The sequence below is a fragment of the Lethenteron reissneri genome, chromosome 31, assembly GCF_015708825.2.
Source record: "Lethenteron reissneri isolate LAM-NWPU_2019-01 chromosome 31, ASM1570882v1, whole genome shotgun sequence".
Lineage (NCBI taxonomy): Eukaryota > Metazoa > Chordata > Hyperoartia > Petromyzontiformes > Petromyzontidae > Lethenteron > Lethenteron reissneri.
This window is the reverse complement of record NC_083809.1, coordinates 3,558,872-3,573,472: the sequence shown is the minus strand read 5'-3', so window position 1 is coordinate 3,573,472 and position 14,601 is coordinate 3,558,872. Positions and strand designations below refer to the sequence as shown.

At 45.6% G+C, this 14,601-nt stretch overlaps 1 protein-coding gene across 1 annotated transcript in view; it reads right to left on the bottom strand.

The window, feature by feature from the left end:
- The window catches only part of LOC133349683 (disco-interacting protein 2 homolog C-like), a 100,413-nt gene that overhangs the window by 65,134 nt on the left and 20,678 nt on the right, over positions 1-14,601 (bottom strand). Inside the window, exons 2-5 of the mRNA XM_061563330.1 lie at positions 9,038-9,109; positions 7,094-7,222; positions 3,466-3,591; positions 916-993 (exon numbers count right to left, since the gene is read on the bottom strand). Of these exons, the coding sequence (XP_061419314.1) occupies positions 916-993; positions 3,466-3,591; positions 7,094-7,222; positions 9,038-9,109 (405 nt within the window). The remainder of the gene's footprint in view (positions 1-915; positions 994-3,465; positions 3,592-7,093; positions 7,223-9,037; positions 9,110-14,601) is intronic.

Here is a 14,601-nt window from a genome sequence, read left to right as displayed (position 1 = left end):
AGGCTCAAGACTTTTATCTTCTCCCCTGCCGATGACCGTGTCATAGCTTACAAAATACTATGTATACGTTAAGTGTATATATATTCCTACTTGTTCCCCGCACATGTTACACTGCTTTTGCACAGTCTTGAGATGTGGTTGCCTGTAGATGCAACATAAATCTAAAGCATATTGCAACGGAATTTTTAACGAAAACATTCCGCATTATTATTCGGTGGACTTGAGAAAAGGAACACTCCTCTATTTTGTTCATGTGTATTTAGAGACAATTGGGGAAGGGGCAGTGGTGCAGTGATGTCGGGCACTGCACTACAAACCTGCGAACCGGAGTTCACTTCCAGGCCACCGTTGACATTAACAGCGCATATTCTGAACCGATCCTGGACCAGTTGCACTGACCAGCATGGTGAAGTGTGGACAAAGAACTCCCACGATGAACACAGCATGCGAAGGCCTTTATCCAGCAGTCGACTGATACATGACCATTATTATTGTAGAGAATTGAACAGGACACGGACCAAAATTTCGATTTAAAGCTTTCGTGACTGCAGGGATTCATCTTCTTGGTTCTTTCGGTAAAGTCACGCAGAAGGGAAGTAATATAATAATAAAAATAAAACATAATAAAATAATTCTCACGACGTTTCGGCCACAAGGCAAGCAGCCGTCCCTCAGGTAAAGACCAGGTCTGTCGGGGAGACACTGTCTCCCCGATTATTATTACTTCCCTTCGACGTGACTTTACCGAAAGAACCAAGAAGAGGACACGGACCCATAAGTTACAAAAGTACTATGCTCTGTCTATCAAGTGGCTCCATCATAAGCAAAGGAAGGCGACAAAAGACGAGTCGGGTCATCGAGCGTTAAGATTTCACGACGCAGCGCGAACCGACCAAACAATGCTGGGAACGTTACCTGGGAGTGAGGGCGACTTGAAGTCTGCCAGGACGTTGACACCAATGCGTGTGTGACCGGCAGGACTCTGCAAGGGCCCTGAAAAGAACGAGCGACAGCGATCCAGCAAAAGCAGTGGGACAGATCAAAACGACTTTCGCCTACGACAAACCACTCAATTACTCCCCCAAGTTTCGATTTAAAGCTTTCGTGACTGCAGGGATTCATCTTCTTGGTTCTTTCGGTAAAGTCACGTAGAAGGGAACTAATAAAATAATAAAAATAAAACATAATAAAATAATTCTCAGCGTCAGACACTGTCTCCCCGACAGACCTGATCTTCACCTGAGGACGGCTGCTTGCGTTGTGGCCGAAACGTCGTGAGAATAATTTTATCATGTTTTATTTGTATTATTTTATTACTTCCCTTCCACGTGACTTTACCGAAAGAACCAAGAAGATACTCCCCCAAGGTCGTCGTGTCTTGGAAGCTAGGCAGGGTTGAGAAAATGATTAAAACGTGCATTGGAGGAGTGCCTGAGAGTAGGGCTGTGATGTGGTCAAGGGACAGCAATACTTCAAAGGATCATTGAATCTTTCAATGATTAATATTTCGTATACTGACGAGTTTTTTCTTGTTCAGAGTGGTCCGGTTTTCTCCCAGACCAAGCACTGATCAAACACATCCTTATAATCAAATAAGGATTTCATAGATAAATAAAGTGCATTATTAATTATATAAAACCTGACATCGTTTTGGGGAATGAGCTGTGTGGCCTAACCTCAAATATTTCAAGCAAAGTAGTGGGCACGAAATGGCTCACCCTGAAAACACGCACCACCACCACCATCGTCGTGGTTTCAAAATGTGACTTTCTATTCCCTGACATTATCATGTTTTCCTGAGGTGCTCTAATTTCCTCCCCTAGTGACTGGATATTCAAAAGAAAACACACTGCTGAAGAAAAAAGGAATGGAAACTCATTGAGGCTTTCCTGGGTAAATATTAACTCAATGTTTTTTGATAATTGGTTCTTTACCCTTCTATCTGGCAACAAAACTGACACCTTTTTGCAAGGAGTCATGTCCACACCCGACCAATCAACTTCAGGGACAGTGCACATTATCAGAGTTATGTTCTTTTGTTTGTATTATGACTGCAGGTATTGCGGTCTATGCAAACATGACTCCTTGCAAAAAGGTGTCAGTTTTGTTGCCAGATAGAAGGGTAAAGAACCAATTATCATATTTTTATTGGAAAATGAGGTCCCCATAGTGTAGATGCTTGCCCCGAGCTCTCATACTCTGATGGTGCATTGTCCTTGAGTTGTGCGCCTTTTGGCGTCATCTGGTCCAACCCATATGAGACTAGGCTCGAAGGAAAGCTGTCTCGGGTGTGGACCAATCAACTTCAGGGACAGTGCACATTATCAGAGTTATGTTCTTTTGTTTGTATTATGACTGCAGGTATTGCGGTCTATGCAAACATGACTCCTTGCAAAAAGGTGTCAGTTTTGTTGCCAGATAGAAGGGTAAAGAACCAATTATCATATTTTTACTGGCAAATGAGGTCCCCATAGTGTCAATGTTTTTTGTTGACATTCAATAGTCAACATTTCAAATCATAAATCGTTAACAGGTTGAATGTCTTAAATGGCAGGTGTTTTTTTTTATTATCAGTGGCACACACCTCCATAGAGAGATTCAAGTAAAGATGTGTCACAGTAAAATTTAAATGTTATAACACCATGGTTCAAATATGCTCCTACTTCATAAAATATGCTATCTCTTACCGCCCCCTCTGCTTTCATACCCTCCCACATTAATCACCTCTCAGAAAAGGTCAACGTCTACCAAGGGAGGGCGGCTACATTCAGAAAAAATAAAATACTGGCAAGTGTGTGTGGATTTAACTAACGGGCACTGGTCCAAGCAGGGAGTGTGGTGAGTGTGTGATTCAACACTTTTAGGGTTCCTACTTCCTGAAAAGCAACACATGATGGGGTCAGCAGAGCTGTGAGATCGTCACAATTCCCAGTCTAGGATATCGCAATTCATTTCTTGGAATTAAATATGATTTTCTGGAAGGATTGTGGGTCCGGTGGGATCAGAGAAGGGCCTGGCTGCCTTCTCATGCATTGGCGCGCACCGGGAACGTGCAATAGCGGCGTATAAATGGTGAGGTTGCGTTCGCTAACATGTCACTTTTAAAGTGTTGTTTTGCAGGTCTGGAGATTCTTCACCATCATTCATGGTCTATCCACTGCGAAATGAAGACCTCCTAACACCATCCACCATCTCTCCAGGTCCTGCGGTGACACAATCCGTCTCACTCCTGCACGCGAGCTGATCTCATCGCTCCATATACCGCGGGTGGATGTCCTCTCTCGGGCACGTTTCCCTCCTTTGGCTGGCATTCCATCGCCAGTCTCGTCCATTGACCGCCATCCTTTGCAGCGATGCGTCCTGCCCTGTACCAAGCCAGCTCACCTTGTGGAACTTTCTTCCAGTTCGCAGTTTGCCAAGGCAGGACGTTACATCGTCGGTACCATGCCTGGTGGGTTGACGTACCTTGCTGGGGCATCTCCGATCTGTAATGCCCCGGGGCAGCAGCCGGCCGCTTGGAGGGCATGGGCAGAATGAGCTGCGCCTCCCCCTGCTTCGCCAGCGCCGCTTTCACGGCTGCCACGTGCGCGTCTGTGCCCACACGAGAGGTGGTGCGCATTTCATAAACAAACTGCGGCACAAGTTGCACAACGTTTCACGTGTCCATTACAGAATACGATGCCGCTCCCGTTGTAGTTCTCGTCCATAGTTGTACACGCACAGCCAGTTGTCAAGCCACTGTTTGGATGAGGGCCTCCCTAAAATGTGCGGGTCATGGGCGTGATTGGATCGTACTTCTTTGCAGTGGTTAGTGTGGGTTGGTGAAGGTGGTGAGCATATATGTGGGAGCACACGGATATAGGAAAGCAATTGACTTAAATTATTGCCGCCCTCCGCTGCCCACTAGGAAGCCCTGGAGCCTGTCATGCATGGTGGTCACCCATCCAAGTACTATCCATCCCATATTAAATCGTTAAAATTAGACAGCCGTTTAAGCTGGGTCAGTGAGACTGCATACGTGCACATACTTGGTAGCATTATGATTTTATCGAGTCTCATCTCTCTAAACCTCCAATTGCCCCCCCCCCATGACATTGGCGACACACGTTGTATCGAGACTTGAGAGTCCCCGTGGTTAGAGACTCAATGTTGTTGTTCGAATGAAACAGTGCGAGAGAAATGCCAAATATTTCAATGAAAGGTCAAATGCCCGGTATTGAGACGAAAAAAAGGCAATTATGTCAGCAACACTGGTAACCGCATCAGTCATAAATGATGAGCAGTGAAAGAAGAGACAGAGTTGTAAAAGCTTTGCGGTGCCGAGATGTTAACTCCCTCTCTTAGTATACAAGAGGTCATGGGTTCGATCTAGACTCTGACGATGCCTGTATATTTGGAGTTTGCGTGTCTCTCTCCCCCAAGGTCACATGGATTTGTTTAGGGTCCTCCGGTTGTTCCCTCCGCATTTAGAAACAAGCATTTACAGTACTTGGCTGCTATAAATTTCCACTGCTGGATGAAGGTCTCCCCATTTTATTGTTGGTCATGGTGGTTGTTTGTTCATGCTTCACCTTGATAGTCAGCATGGGATGGTGAAGGGGGTAGGGGGTTATCACAAATGTTAGCCATGGCCAGCAATTGAAATTCGTGTCCCTTAGCACAGAGGCCAAACCACTTAACCACTGCTTCCCCCAATACGTGACTGTTCCGTTCACGTGAAATGTAAATGATAAAATCTTTCACTTGCGATTCGCTGAACTCTCTTGCGAGTGTTAGAATTGACCTGAATTAATTTGATTAATCTATTACATGCCCAGTGGGAACAGGTAAATGTTTGGTGCCAGAGTGCTGGGGCGGGCGGAGGTTGAACGGTGGCGTTGGGGGGTGCCATGGTGGCGAGATGCTATCTACCTCTCCTGGTATACAGAAGGATGTGGGTTCGATCCCGACCCTGTTGCCTGTATATTTGGAGTTTGCATATTCTTACCGTGGTCGTGTGGATTTTTATCCGGGTCCTCTGGTTTTTTTCCTCCACATTTAGAAGCAACATGCCATTTGGAGTATTTTGCTGCTTTAAATTTCCACACATGCCACTTCATTTAGTTATCATTTGTGGCCAGGTCGCTTCTGAAAAAGAGCTATATAGCATAGCGGGCCTTACCTGATAAAATATAAAATAGCTTAGTTTAGCTTTCCTTGAGGGTGGTGGGTTGCGCAATGAGTGTTTTCAAACTAAAGTTTCAATAACATGTACTCACCACTTACGCGCCTATCTACTCAATGTGTTTGAAGGTGGTTGTGTGGTGCTGTTCTGGCCTTCATAGGTGCTCTCTTACAGCACTTGCCCCAATAGCCTGTCGAAGGCTATACCGGGGATCTTTGTGTAGTGGTTAGCGCACTGTGCTAAGAACCCGGCGACTCGACTTCGATTTCCGCTCATGGCCAACATCGCTGAAAAATATTTGAACCGTCATTCGCAAGGGTTAGGCCGTTGTGTGCCAGTGTAATAGTCTAAACTTGCCAAATTTCGGGAAATTACCCAGAAATTACACACTGCAATCATGGCCCCCCTTCTGCGAAAACTTGACAGGACCCTCCTGAAAAGAGTCAAGAGACTCAGTTTGACTTTTCTGAGTAAACAAACATAATATCTTCTCCACCACTCAAGGAGCATGCATTTATTTGGGTCTAATCATAACAAACCGCGGAGCCCAAGTGCCTTCAGATGGCACTCGCAACTCTTCGGACAGGCCTCAAGAGAAGGCAGCATTGTATTTGAGCAATAATCCATGACGCTGGCAGCGCAGGACAGCGACTACAGTACCTGGTCATGTGCTATATACGCGAGTGTTCAACGGCCCAGGGCACGAGACAAAGCAAATGGATGAAACCCAATCCTTGACTGAGAGCAGCAAAAAAAAAAATGGTTCCATTGTACAGCCGCACTACAGCACTCGGGTGGGAATGGGTGTGAACAAGCTCAGCCGCCCTTAACCAAGGCCAACAGTGAGTGCCACGGCCATGCAAAACTGAACCGCCCCCCGTCTTCCCGGTGTCACTCGTTTGTCCATCTCTGTTTTACGCGTCAGCCATTACACTGCTAATACGAATGGGTCAAAATGGCGAGTCAAAATGGACGTATGCGTTGATTTATATCCGTTCCGTTGTTGCTTTGTTCCTCTGTGATGTTGTTGCTCTTCATTCCCTTCTAATGCACCACGGACCTCCCTTGCAAACTCGCTGGGTAACTGGCAAAATGGGACTTTCCATTGACAATTAAATATCTGATTGATGGATATCCACGTACGAGCCAATCGGTCCAGAATATCACTCCCTGCCAAGACTGGGGTGTAAATCAGTGAGTCACAAGAGCTTAGTATAGTGTCATGAGATTAAGACATTTTAATTAATGGAACTCTTGCAACTACAAGTTAACTATTCTGTTTGAGAGAATGTCCCAGGAAGGTGATGTAACTGAGCTATTTCTGAAGTCAATTCAACATCCACATTCGGGGGTACATATTTTATATGCCCAGGAATAAACGCTCATTGCATGCCAATGAAATTGCCATTGTCTTCAAAGACGCTGTACTCATTGCAGAGAACCGTAGCGACAACGGCACTATACGATAGCTGGCGCCAAACTGTGCCACGCCCTTCCGATGACGTACACGCACATCATTGGAACAGAAAAGCGTTCATAAAGACGCCACGTGAGCAAATGTGCCAATTTATTACCCGCTTCAGCAGCACATTGGTGCGCCGAAGAGCAATCCAGAACATTTGACAATTGGGCGTGATGTTTCGCTTGTGTTTACAGCAGCATAGTCAGGCAGCTGCCAAAATTAACAATGTGCTCAGTGGCATATGAAGTAGCACACCGTGCTACCCAGGCACCTGAGTTTGATTCCTGGCCACTGCAAAAATTTGTGATGAGAAGTATCAGAATGGATCCTAATAACCCTCCACCCCGGTCCTTCAACTACCCACACAAAACCAGCACAGTAAAGTACGGTCAAACAACCCCCCACCACCACCACTTCGAGTGAGAACCCGGTGTTGTCGGTGCAGACAATGAACCAGTGGGGGTTACCTGACTGGCAGCTCTCGTCCGCGTGGCCGCCCTGCTTCTGCCAGTCCTGCGGGGAGGCCGGGGGACCCGGGCTCGGGGCCGGACTAAGCCTTGGGCTCGGCATCGGCAGCTTCTCCGTGCTCGAGCCACCTGCCCAGGCGACGCGCGGATGTGGGGACACCACGCGAGGGGACGCGCGCACGGGCACGCACGGGCACGCACACGGGGCACACACACGAGCACGTGCAGAACACCATGCACTCAACCTATTGCGCAACAGATCCCAGGACTGGTCGTCGATACACACGCAACGCACATACACTATGCAAATAAACGTTGGCAAATTACCACAAAGCAGCGACTATGAGCAATAAGCTAATGCAGTATAAATAGGCACCGTGTACATACATGCACACACCTTAATTAAGAGATATTTTTTTTTTAGATTTCACATTTCATTGGAATGTAAATATTTTAACTGGCTTATCAATATTTACACTGCACACCAAACTTCAATATTTAAGCAAGTGTGCACGTGTGTCCATGTGTGTGTCCGGATTATTCAACATTGCCTTGTCAGGCACGCTGAGGAGAGGCTTGCGGAGCCCCAATGCAGTTTCAGGAAAGGGCGGTCCGGCACAGATGTAATATTTTCTGTCCATTTGCTACAGCAGAGGTGTAGGGAATTCCAACAAAATCTACAGCTCTGCATTATTGACCTGGTCAAGGCCTATGATACCATCAGTAGGCCTGGGCTCTGGGTTGTTCTTCGTGCTTTCGGAGTCCCTGACCCACTGCTCACGATCATTAAGGACCTTCATGATGGTGAGTGGGCCCAGGTAAAACTATGTGGCCAGGAGTTGGAGCCATTCCCTGTTCACTTTGGGGTGCGACAGGGATGTCCTCTGGATCCCACATTATTTAACATCTATTTCGACCAAGTAGTTTGTGAAGCTTTCAATAGCTGTACCGGAGGAATTTCCATCTAGTACAGATACAATGGGAGGCCGATCAATACCCGGGTGCGGTCAAGGGATGGCTCCCTATTGCTCAACCACGTTATGTATGCCGATGATCTGGTAATTGCTGCTCACTCAGAGGGGGAGTTGGAGGTGCTGCTGCTGAACCTGGAGCTTGCCACTAAAAGGTGTGGACTGACCATCAGCCCCACCAAAACAAAGCACCTGCCTGGGTATTTTGTACCATCGGACACTCCACCTCCACAACTTCCAATTGGTGATAGGGCAGTTGTGGAGAGAGTGGAGAGTTACCCATACCTGGGCAGTGTTCTCATGACCGGCTCCGGTTTGACAGCAGACGTCTCACTCCGAATCAGTCGAGTGGCATTATCTTATCATCGATTGCGTAATGCTGTGTGGAAGCTACCTGATCTGTCGCTCCACACGAAGCTTCAGGTCTTCTCGGCCACAGTCATTCCCTCCCTTCTCTACGCTTGCGAAATGTGGACCCCCTAATGGAACATCTTTGCCAGTTAGAAACATTTAGGCTGGCCTGCCTATCATCCATCCTGGGTTTAACCAGGCTGGATTGTGTGAGAAGCTCACAAATCCTTGAAAGATCTGGGCAAAGTCCCATCAGTGAGCTCCTCCGGTAGGCAAGGCTGCTGCGTTGGCTGGGTCATGTAGCCCGCATGCCCAGCCACCGCATGCCTAAACCGCTTTTGTTCGGCCGGATCGAGGGGGCTAAACGTGACCTCCTGCCACGTGCACATAGCCTGGCACAAGCGTCATGGTACATCACCGCCACTTAGTGGCAAATGGCGGTTGTTGTTGTGCGTGTCCGTGTGTGCGGGAGAATACCTCGGGATGCCCGAAACAGGTTTGACGTTTGGTTAAAGTGCCACATTTTTATGAGTCAACCGCAATGAAAGGCTCTTTTGTTAGCATGTCGACCAGTCGTCCGTTCCACATAACGGCCACGTTCTACGAGCACAAAAATTCATACCTGATACTTTCGATAAATATGGTGAGAGCAGCTTTTGTCTTCTTTTCTCATATCCTTTCCTCGTGAGGTCACCTGCAAAACAAAGACCTTGTTTAAAAAAAATTATGTTTCTCCCCATAAACGATAGTAATTCACAGCCCAAATGGTAATAACAGCATGTTTCCTCATTTATAAGACTGCAAGTTCACACTCGGACCAGGGTCAACTCAGTCCCATGATCCTCATCATCACCAGCATTATCGTCCCAACAAATTAATTATCATCATCAGCGGCGCCATAATCATCACTTTGATCTACCGGGTTGAGAAACATGAGCACCATATAATGAGGCTGTATCCCTTTGTGGGACGTAAAACAGCACTTAGTTGGCTGGCCTTGGCCATAGGAATATGGAATTTTCAACACCGACTCAAAACCGTCGTCCGATGTAGGCAGCGCACAATCATCGTTGATCAAGGAGGAAAATTTGAATTCAATGGAACAAAAATACAATTTATTCCACTGAATGTTAGCTTCATATTGGAATACAAAACTAAATATTTTTCTGACAAAAGCTTGCGTGTTTGCAGGGCAAGAGTGAAAATTAACCTTGAAAAGGCACTTAATTGGGTCACGTAATATTAATAGTTCACACAGTGGGGTCCTTTGTGAGTGAGTTGTCTCAGCAACAAGGAATTCAATACAAGAGACAAACAGCAAGCGCTGTGCAGATGCGTGCAGTGGAAAATCCAGCTAGGACATGTTCCCCATGTCCGAGTCTACTACACCCACAAGACAGCCAGCTATCTCGGTTCTGTTTTTTTTACCAGTGTTAACTCTTTATTTTAAACAGCCTTATCATTGCTGCATTTTGACACCTATGCGCCAAGCAATACAACTTGCACTGAGCAAAACCCTCCACTGACAGCTGCAGGTCACACGGCATGTTGGTGAACATCTGGGAAATGATATCACACGAGTGGGGCCTGACCATCCTTTGAGGGTCTCCCTGGTCTTGTGCGCACTCAGTTATGCAGCCGTAGTGTCTTCACTGGGCACACATCTGGTTAAATAGCCCTTGGAGCTAGGCTCGTACCCAAATTGAGTGCAATTACCTTTCCCCGACAATGGGCTTCCCATGCAAATATCCGTGAGGACTGAGACCACGAGCTAAGCTCTTAGTAACCATTCAATCTTGATCAGCTCCTGCCAAGTGTCACTTGAGGACCCTCTTACAACAAAATGCAAATCCTGATCCAAAACCAGTTTCATGCATCCTACCATGGCTACTTCAGCAGATATTCTCTGTGAACCCTGGACCCAACTTGAGCTCATTTCCTTCTGCCTTCACCGACTGAGTTGACATAAGGAATGCTACTGGATGGAATTCCAAGGGTGCACAAACCCAGACAGTATTTCTGAATAATTTCTGCACAAAGTGGGGTTTGCTGTGCTCTTTGAAGTTATAAAACGCCGCTTGAATTGCGTTTGTTGCTTTGTCACTATGCAGACCTGCGGCAATAGTTCAAAGTAGAATAAAGGAAAATAAATTACCGCTTTTATTAAACTCTTTTCCAATACTGCAAGCCAAATGTATTGTTATTTATTATTATATTTAGCCCATTGGCTATAACGGTCTGCATCCTATACAGATAAGCTTGTATAATAATACAAAAGTGTGTGTATATATGTTTTCAATTATAATATTATGACATCTGGTCAGCATGGAAGAGTAGGCCAAAACACCTTTCAAAGGGGCTCTCTAGAGCTCCTTCTAATCGAGGCACTTCCACCAGTAGACCTGAACAAACAATTGCATGACTGTGCCTTCACTTTTGTTTTCATTAACATAATGTTCAGTTTCTGAGTGTTAACCTTACAACGTCAAAAGGTCCAGCAATGAATGCAACAAAGAATAGCATTCATTGCAGGTTATAGTAAACAATAGCATTAATATCCAACTGCGGTGTTTCTTAAACACAAGCTTTGCCAAAGTGAAAAAAGTTCAAACACATTACATTGTTCAACCGCTTATGAAATTGTGACCAAAGTTTGATACCTGGAAATGGGCTAACACCAGCGGCGAGTCATATCTGAACTGCTCTCGGCCTCCGGAATCAGAATCTTTATCTAGACTAGAGGAATCTGATGAGCAACGAAGCTTTTTTTCACAGATGTCCAGCAGAAGTGAGTCACCAAGTCATAAGAGTACAAATTCAATACAAAAAAGATAGCAGTGAAGAATAAAAGGAAAGGTATGCAAATAATACAAAATAAAAAAAACATCATAATACATTAAGTACATCAGTACAAATCCCATAAGTACATACATGCCTGCCAATTTGTCAACCTGCACTGACCGGTGTGGTAAAGTATTGCCAAACAAATTACCAACAAGTATTGGGAGGCCTTCACCCAGGAGTGAATAGACAAAGGGCTGTACATGATGAGAGTGTGACATCTTGCGTGACAATGCAGTATTCACAAGACTATCCTAATTCAGCCACATCCAGCTCACACTTGCATGCACGTTGAAGAATTTCACCCACGAAACACATCAGAGTAGTTTGGCGAGTGGAAACTGCAAGCAGTGGGAATCAAGTCTTGGCTGTAGCACAGACAAATGCTACTACTATACTGACTTTACAGCTTAGAATAGAGGCATGACAAACTCCACGCAATCACAATATTTCCATTACATCTCAAGCAAGATATGGTCCTCACTGGGAGCAGCTAAGATATTTCCATCATTGACGATCATTGTTCTCTCTTGTTCCCCCCCCCCTCAAAGTTATTCCAACTGTGCTTGCGGCATCATAGCAGGAGACCAGGAATCGATTTGGAAATCTCACCTAGTTGGACAGCAACGCCCCCCACCGCCCCCCACCGCTTTGTCAGCAAAGGGCCCACAGAAAATATTTTTCACAGGCCTTCTCTCCCAATGCATTGCTTCAAGTGGCTTTTTTAGTTTTTAATACAGTAGGGGTCACACATTCGCACATGCTCTGCAATGGGATTGTTCGTCCCAAAGTCATATGGGTATTTTACATGTCAAAACTGGAATATATACAAATGAAGTGCAAAAAATCCAATTTAACGCGATGGATTTTGGTGCAGCCATTGGTGACCAGGCTGAGACGATCAACCTGCTCCGCTTGAGGGTCCGCGGTTTTAATCGCGAGTGGCTGTAACCCAGATTTGAAACCAGCATCTCAGCAGAAGCTCGGCATTCTGACCTCCGAGTCACCCACCCAGCCACATTAAACGATACTTACGACGTATTAAACAATACTTGCGATGTATCAATGCAGGGCAAGGAGTCGGTTTGACATCACAAAGCCAAGCATGGTTTTTCACAAGCCCAGAACACAACGGGAAAATCAACGGGAGGGCGGAACAACATGTAACATACAAACAACATGTAACATACATCAGGCCAGATGTAATGTACCCTGATAATTAGGGTATGGACGTGGACATCCCCTGTGTTAAGCAATTCTTATTTACCAAATAAATTGGCATATTTTCCACAATTGTATCCCAACTGTGCTTTTGGGGTAATATTGTGAAATGATATGACCCCAGGTGGCGAGATGTGAACTACCTCGCCCGGTATACTGGAGGTCGTGGGTTCAATCCTGACCCTGATGATGCCTGTATATTTGGAGTGTTCTCGTCTCTCTCCCCGTGATCGCGTGGATTTTTGTCCAGGTCCTCCAGCGTTTCCCTCCACATTTAGAAACATGCATTTAGAGTATTTGGCTTCTATAAACCTCCACATGATAAGCCACTTTCGTTGAGCTATCATTTGCGGCCAGGTCGCTTGTGAAAAAAGAGCTAGATATATATATATAGCTCAGTGGGCCTTACCTGGAAAAATAAAAAAAAAACATGTTTAGTAGTTTAAATAAGCCCAGAGATCATGAGGGAAGTAATGCATCACCACTGTGTCATAAGACGTCACGAGAAGACGATGAGAGACCTTACTTCAATAGGCCTCTTTAATCCTCACTAGCGCCGCCGTTTCTCGGATCGCAATAAAACTGAAATAGTAAATTCTCCAAGCTCTAAATTAGCCGGCGTGCAACATAAAACGACATTTAACAATTGTGTTTCATTTGGCAGTCAATGGCGGGTGGACCAGGCTGAGGACATTAACTCGCAAGACTTGAGAGTTCAATGTCTCCAGAGGCGGCTGTCCAGATTCAAAATCTGGATCTGAGTGGTCCGACTTGGTCCTCTGACCCCACCCACCTCCGTATCCTCACCCATAAACAAACACAACGAGAACAAACAAGCTGCAACACCCAACTGATATTTGGGGGCAGTGGCAATTAAAGATGTCTTTAGCTGACAATCAACTTTTAGGTGAAAGTACACCTAAGTTCAGATGTGTTTAACGTTGTCCCACGTAAACGTGAAGCTTCCACCCTATCCGTGGCGATACTCATAAGAAAACAAGTCACCACGTGGTAAATCCACGAAATTTCCATTTAAATTCCTCTGCATACGAAAAATGTCATATCTATAAAATATTAAGTTTTTTAAAGTAATATACTTATGATACTATTCCGAATGAAACACCGAGTTGGAGACTGTTTTACATTCATCTCTGGCTTTTAAGCATCCACATTTTGTTTGCCGTAAAAAACCTCCTTCAATCAAAGGACATATTCATTTTTTTTAAGTACACAGGATGACACCACAACTTGGCAGACTTTCTTAACACTATAACAATGAAAGCATTGATCGAAATGTTACCTTCTGGAAACCGTATCAGCAGGGGGGGGGAGATAGGTAAAGCATTTGTGCACAAACAGTAAACACAAGCGGCTGGGGTAGCTGAACAAACAGAAAGTGGTTTACCTCTCACCTTTTATACAGCACGGAACGGGAATTCTCTAAACAACCTACACCGCTGCTGCCAATACATTTTCACCTGAAATTCTCCTCCTTGGGGGAAAGACACGTGCGAGCGCGTGCACTTTCACAACACCAACAACAGCGCCCTTTACATTTTATTTCATTTGTTTACCTAGGAAAGCCTCCATCCTCCGTGTAGCAAGAGAGTCCTGCGCTTGGGATGTTTTTGGCCAACCGCTGAGCGGGGGTATTTACGTTTCACGTGGGAGGAGTGCCCGCAGAAGACAGCCCACACGCAGACATCGGGAGAAAAAAAATATGACCTCATGCATTTATGAAGTATACACATGGGGACCCTGTCATGGTGCATTGTCAGCACACTGGGCTTCCAGTCCAGAGGTCCCTGGGTTCAAGCTCCTCGCGCAGCAGCTAAAGCAATGGACAAGCTTATGAATGCTCCCATGGCCGTGCCAACGCCGCAGGATATAACTGGTACATCACAGTTAGTCGATCGGCAGGTGGCATGTGGTGGTGGTGGGGTAAAGTGTGGCTATTCCCATCTCTTGCAAGACATCAATCCAGCATGGGAGAGTTGGCCAAAAAACACAAATACACCTTTTACAAGACCGCATGTGTGTACAATGACGATCAAATGGAGTTGCACAAATCATTCGAGGGAATTCAGCACATTCCTATTTGACATTGTTGATTAAAAAAAAAGA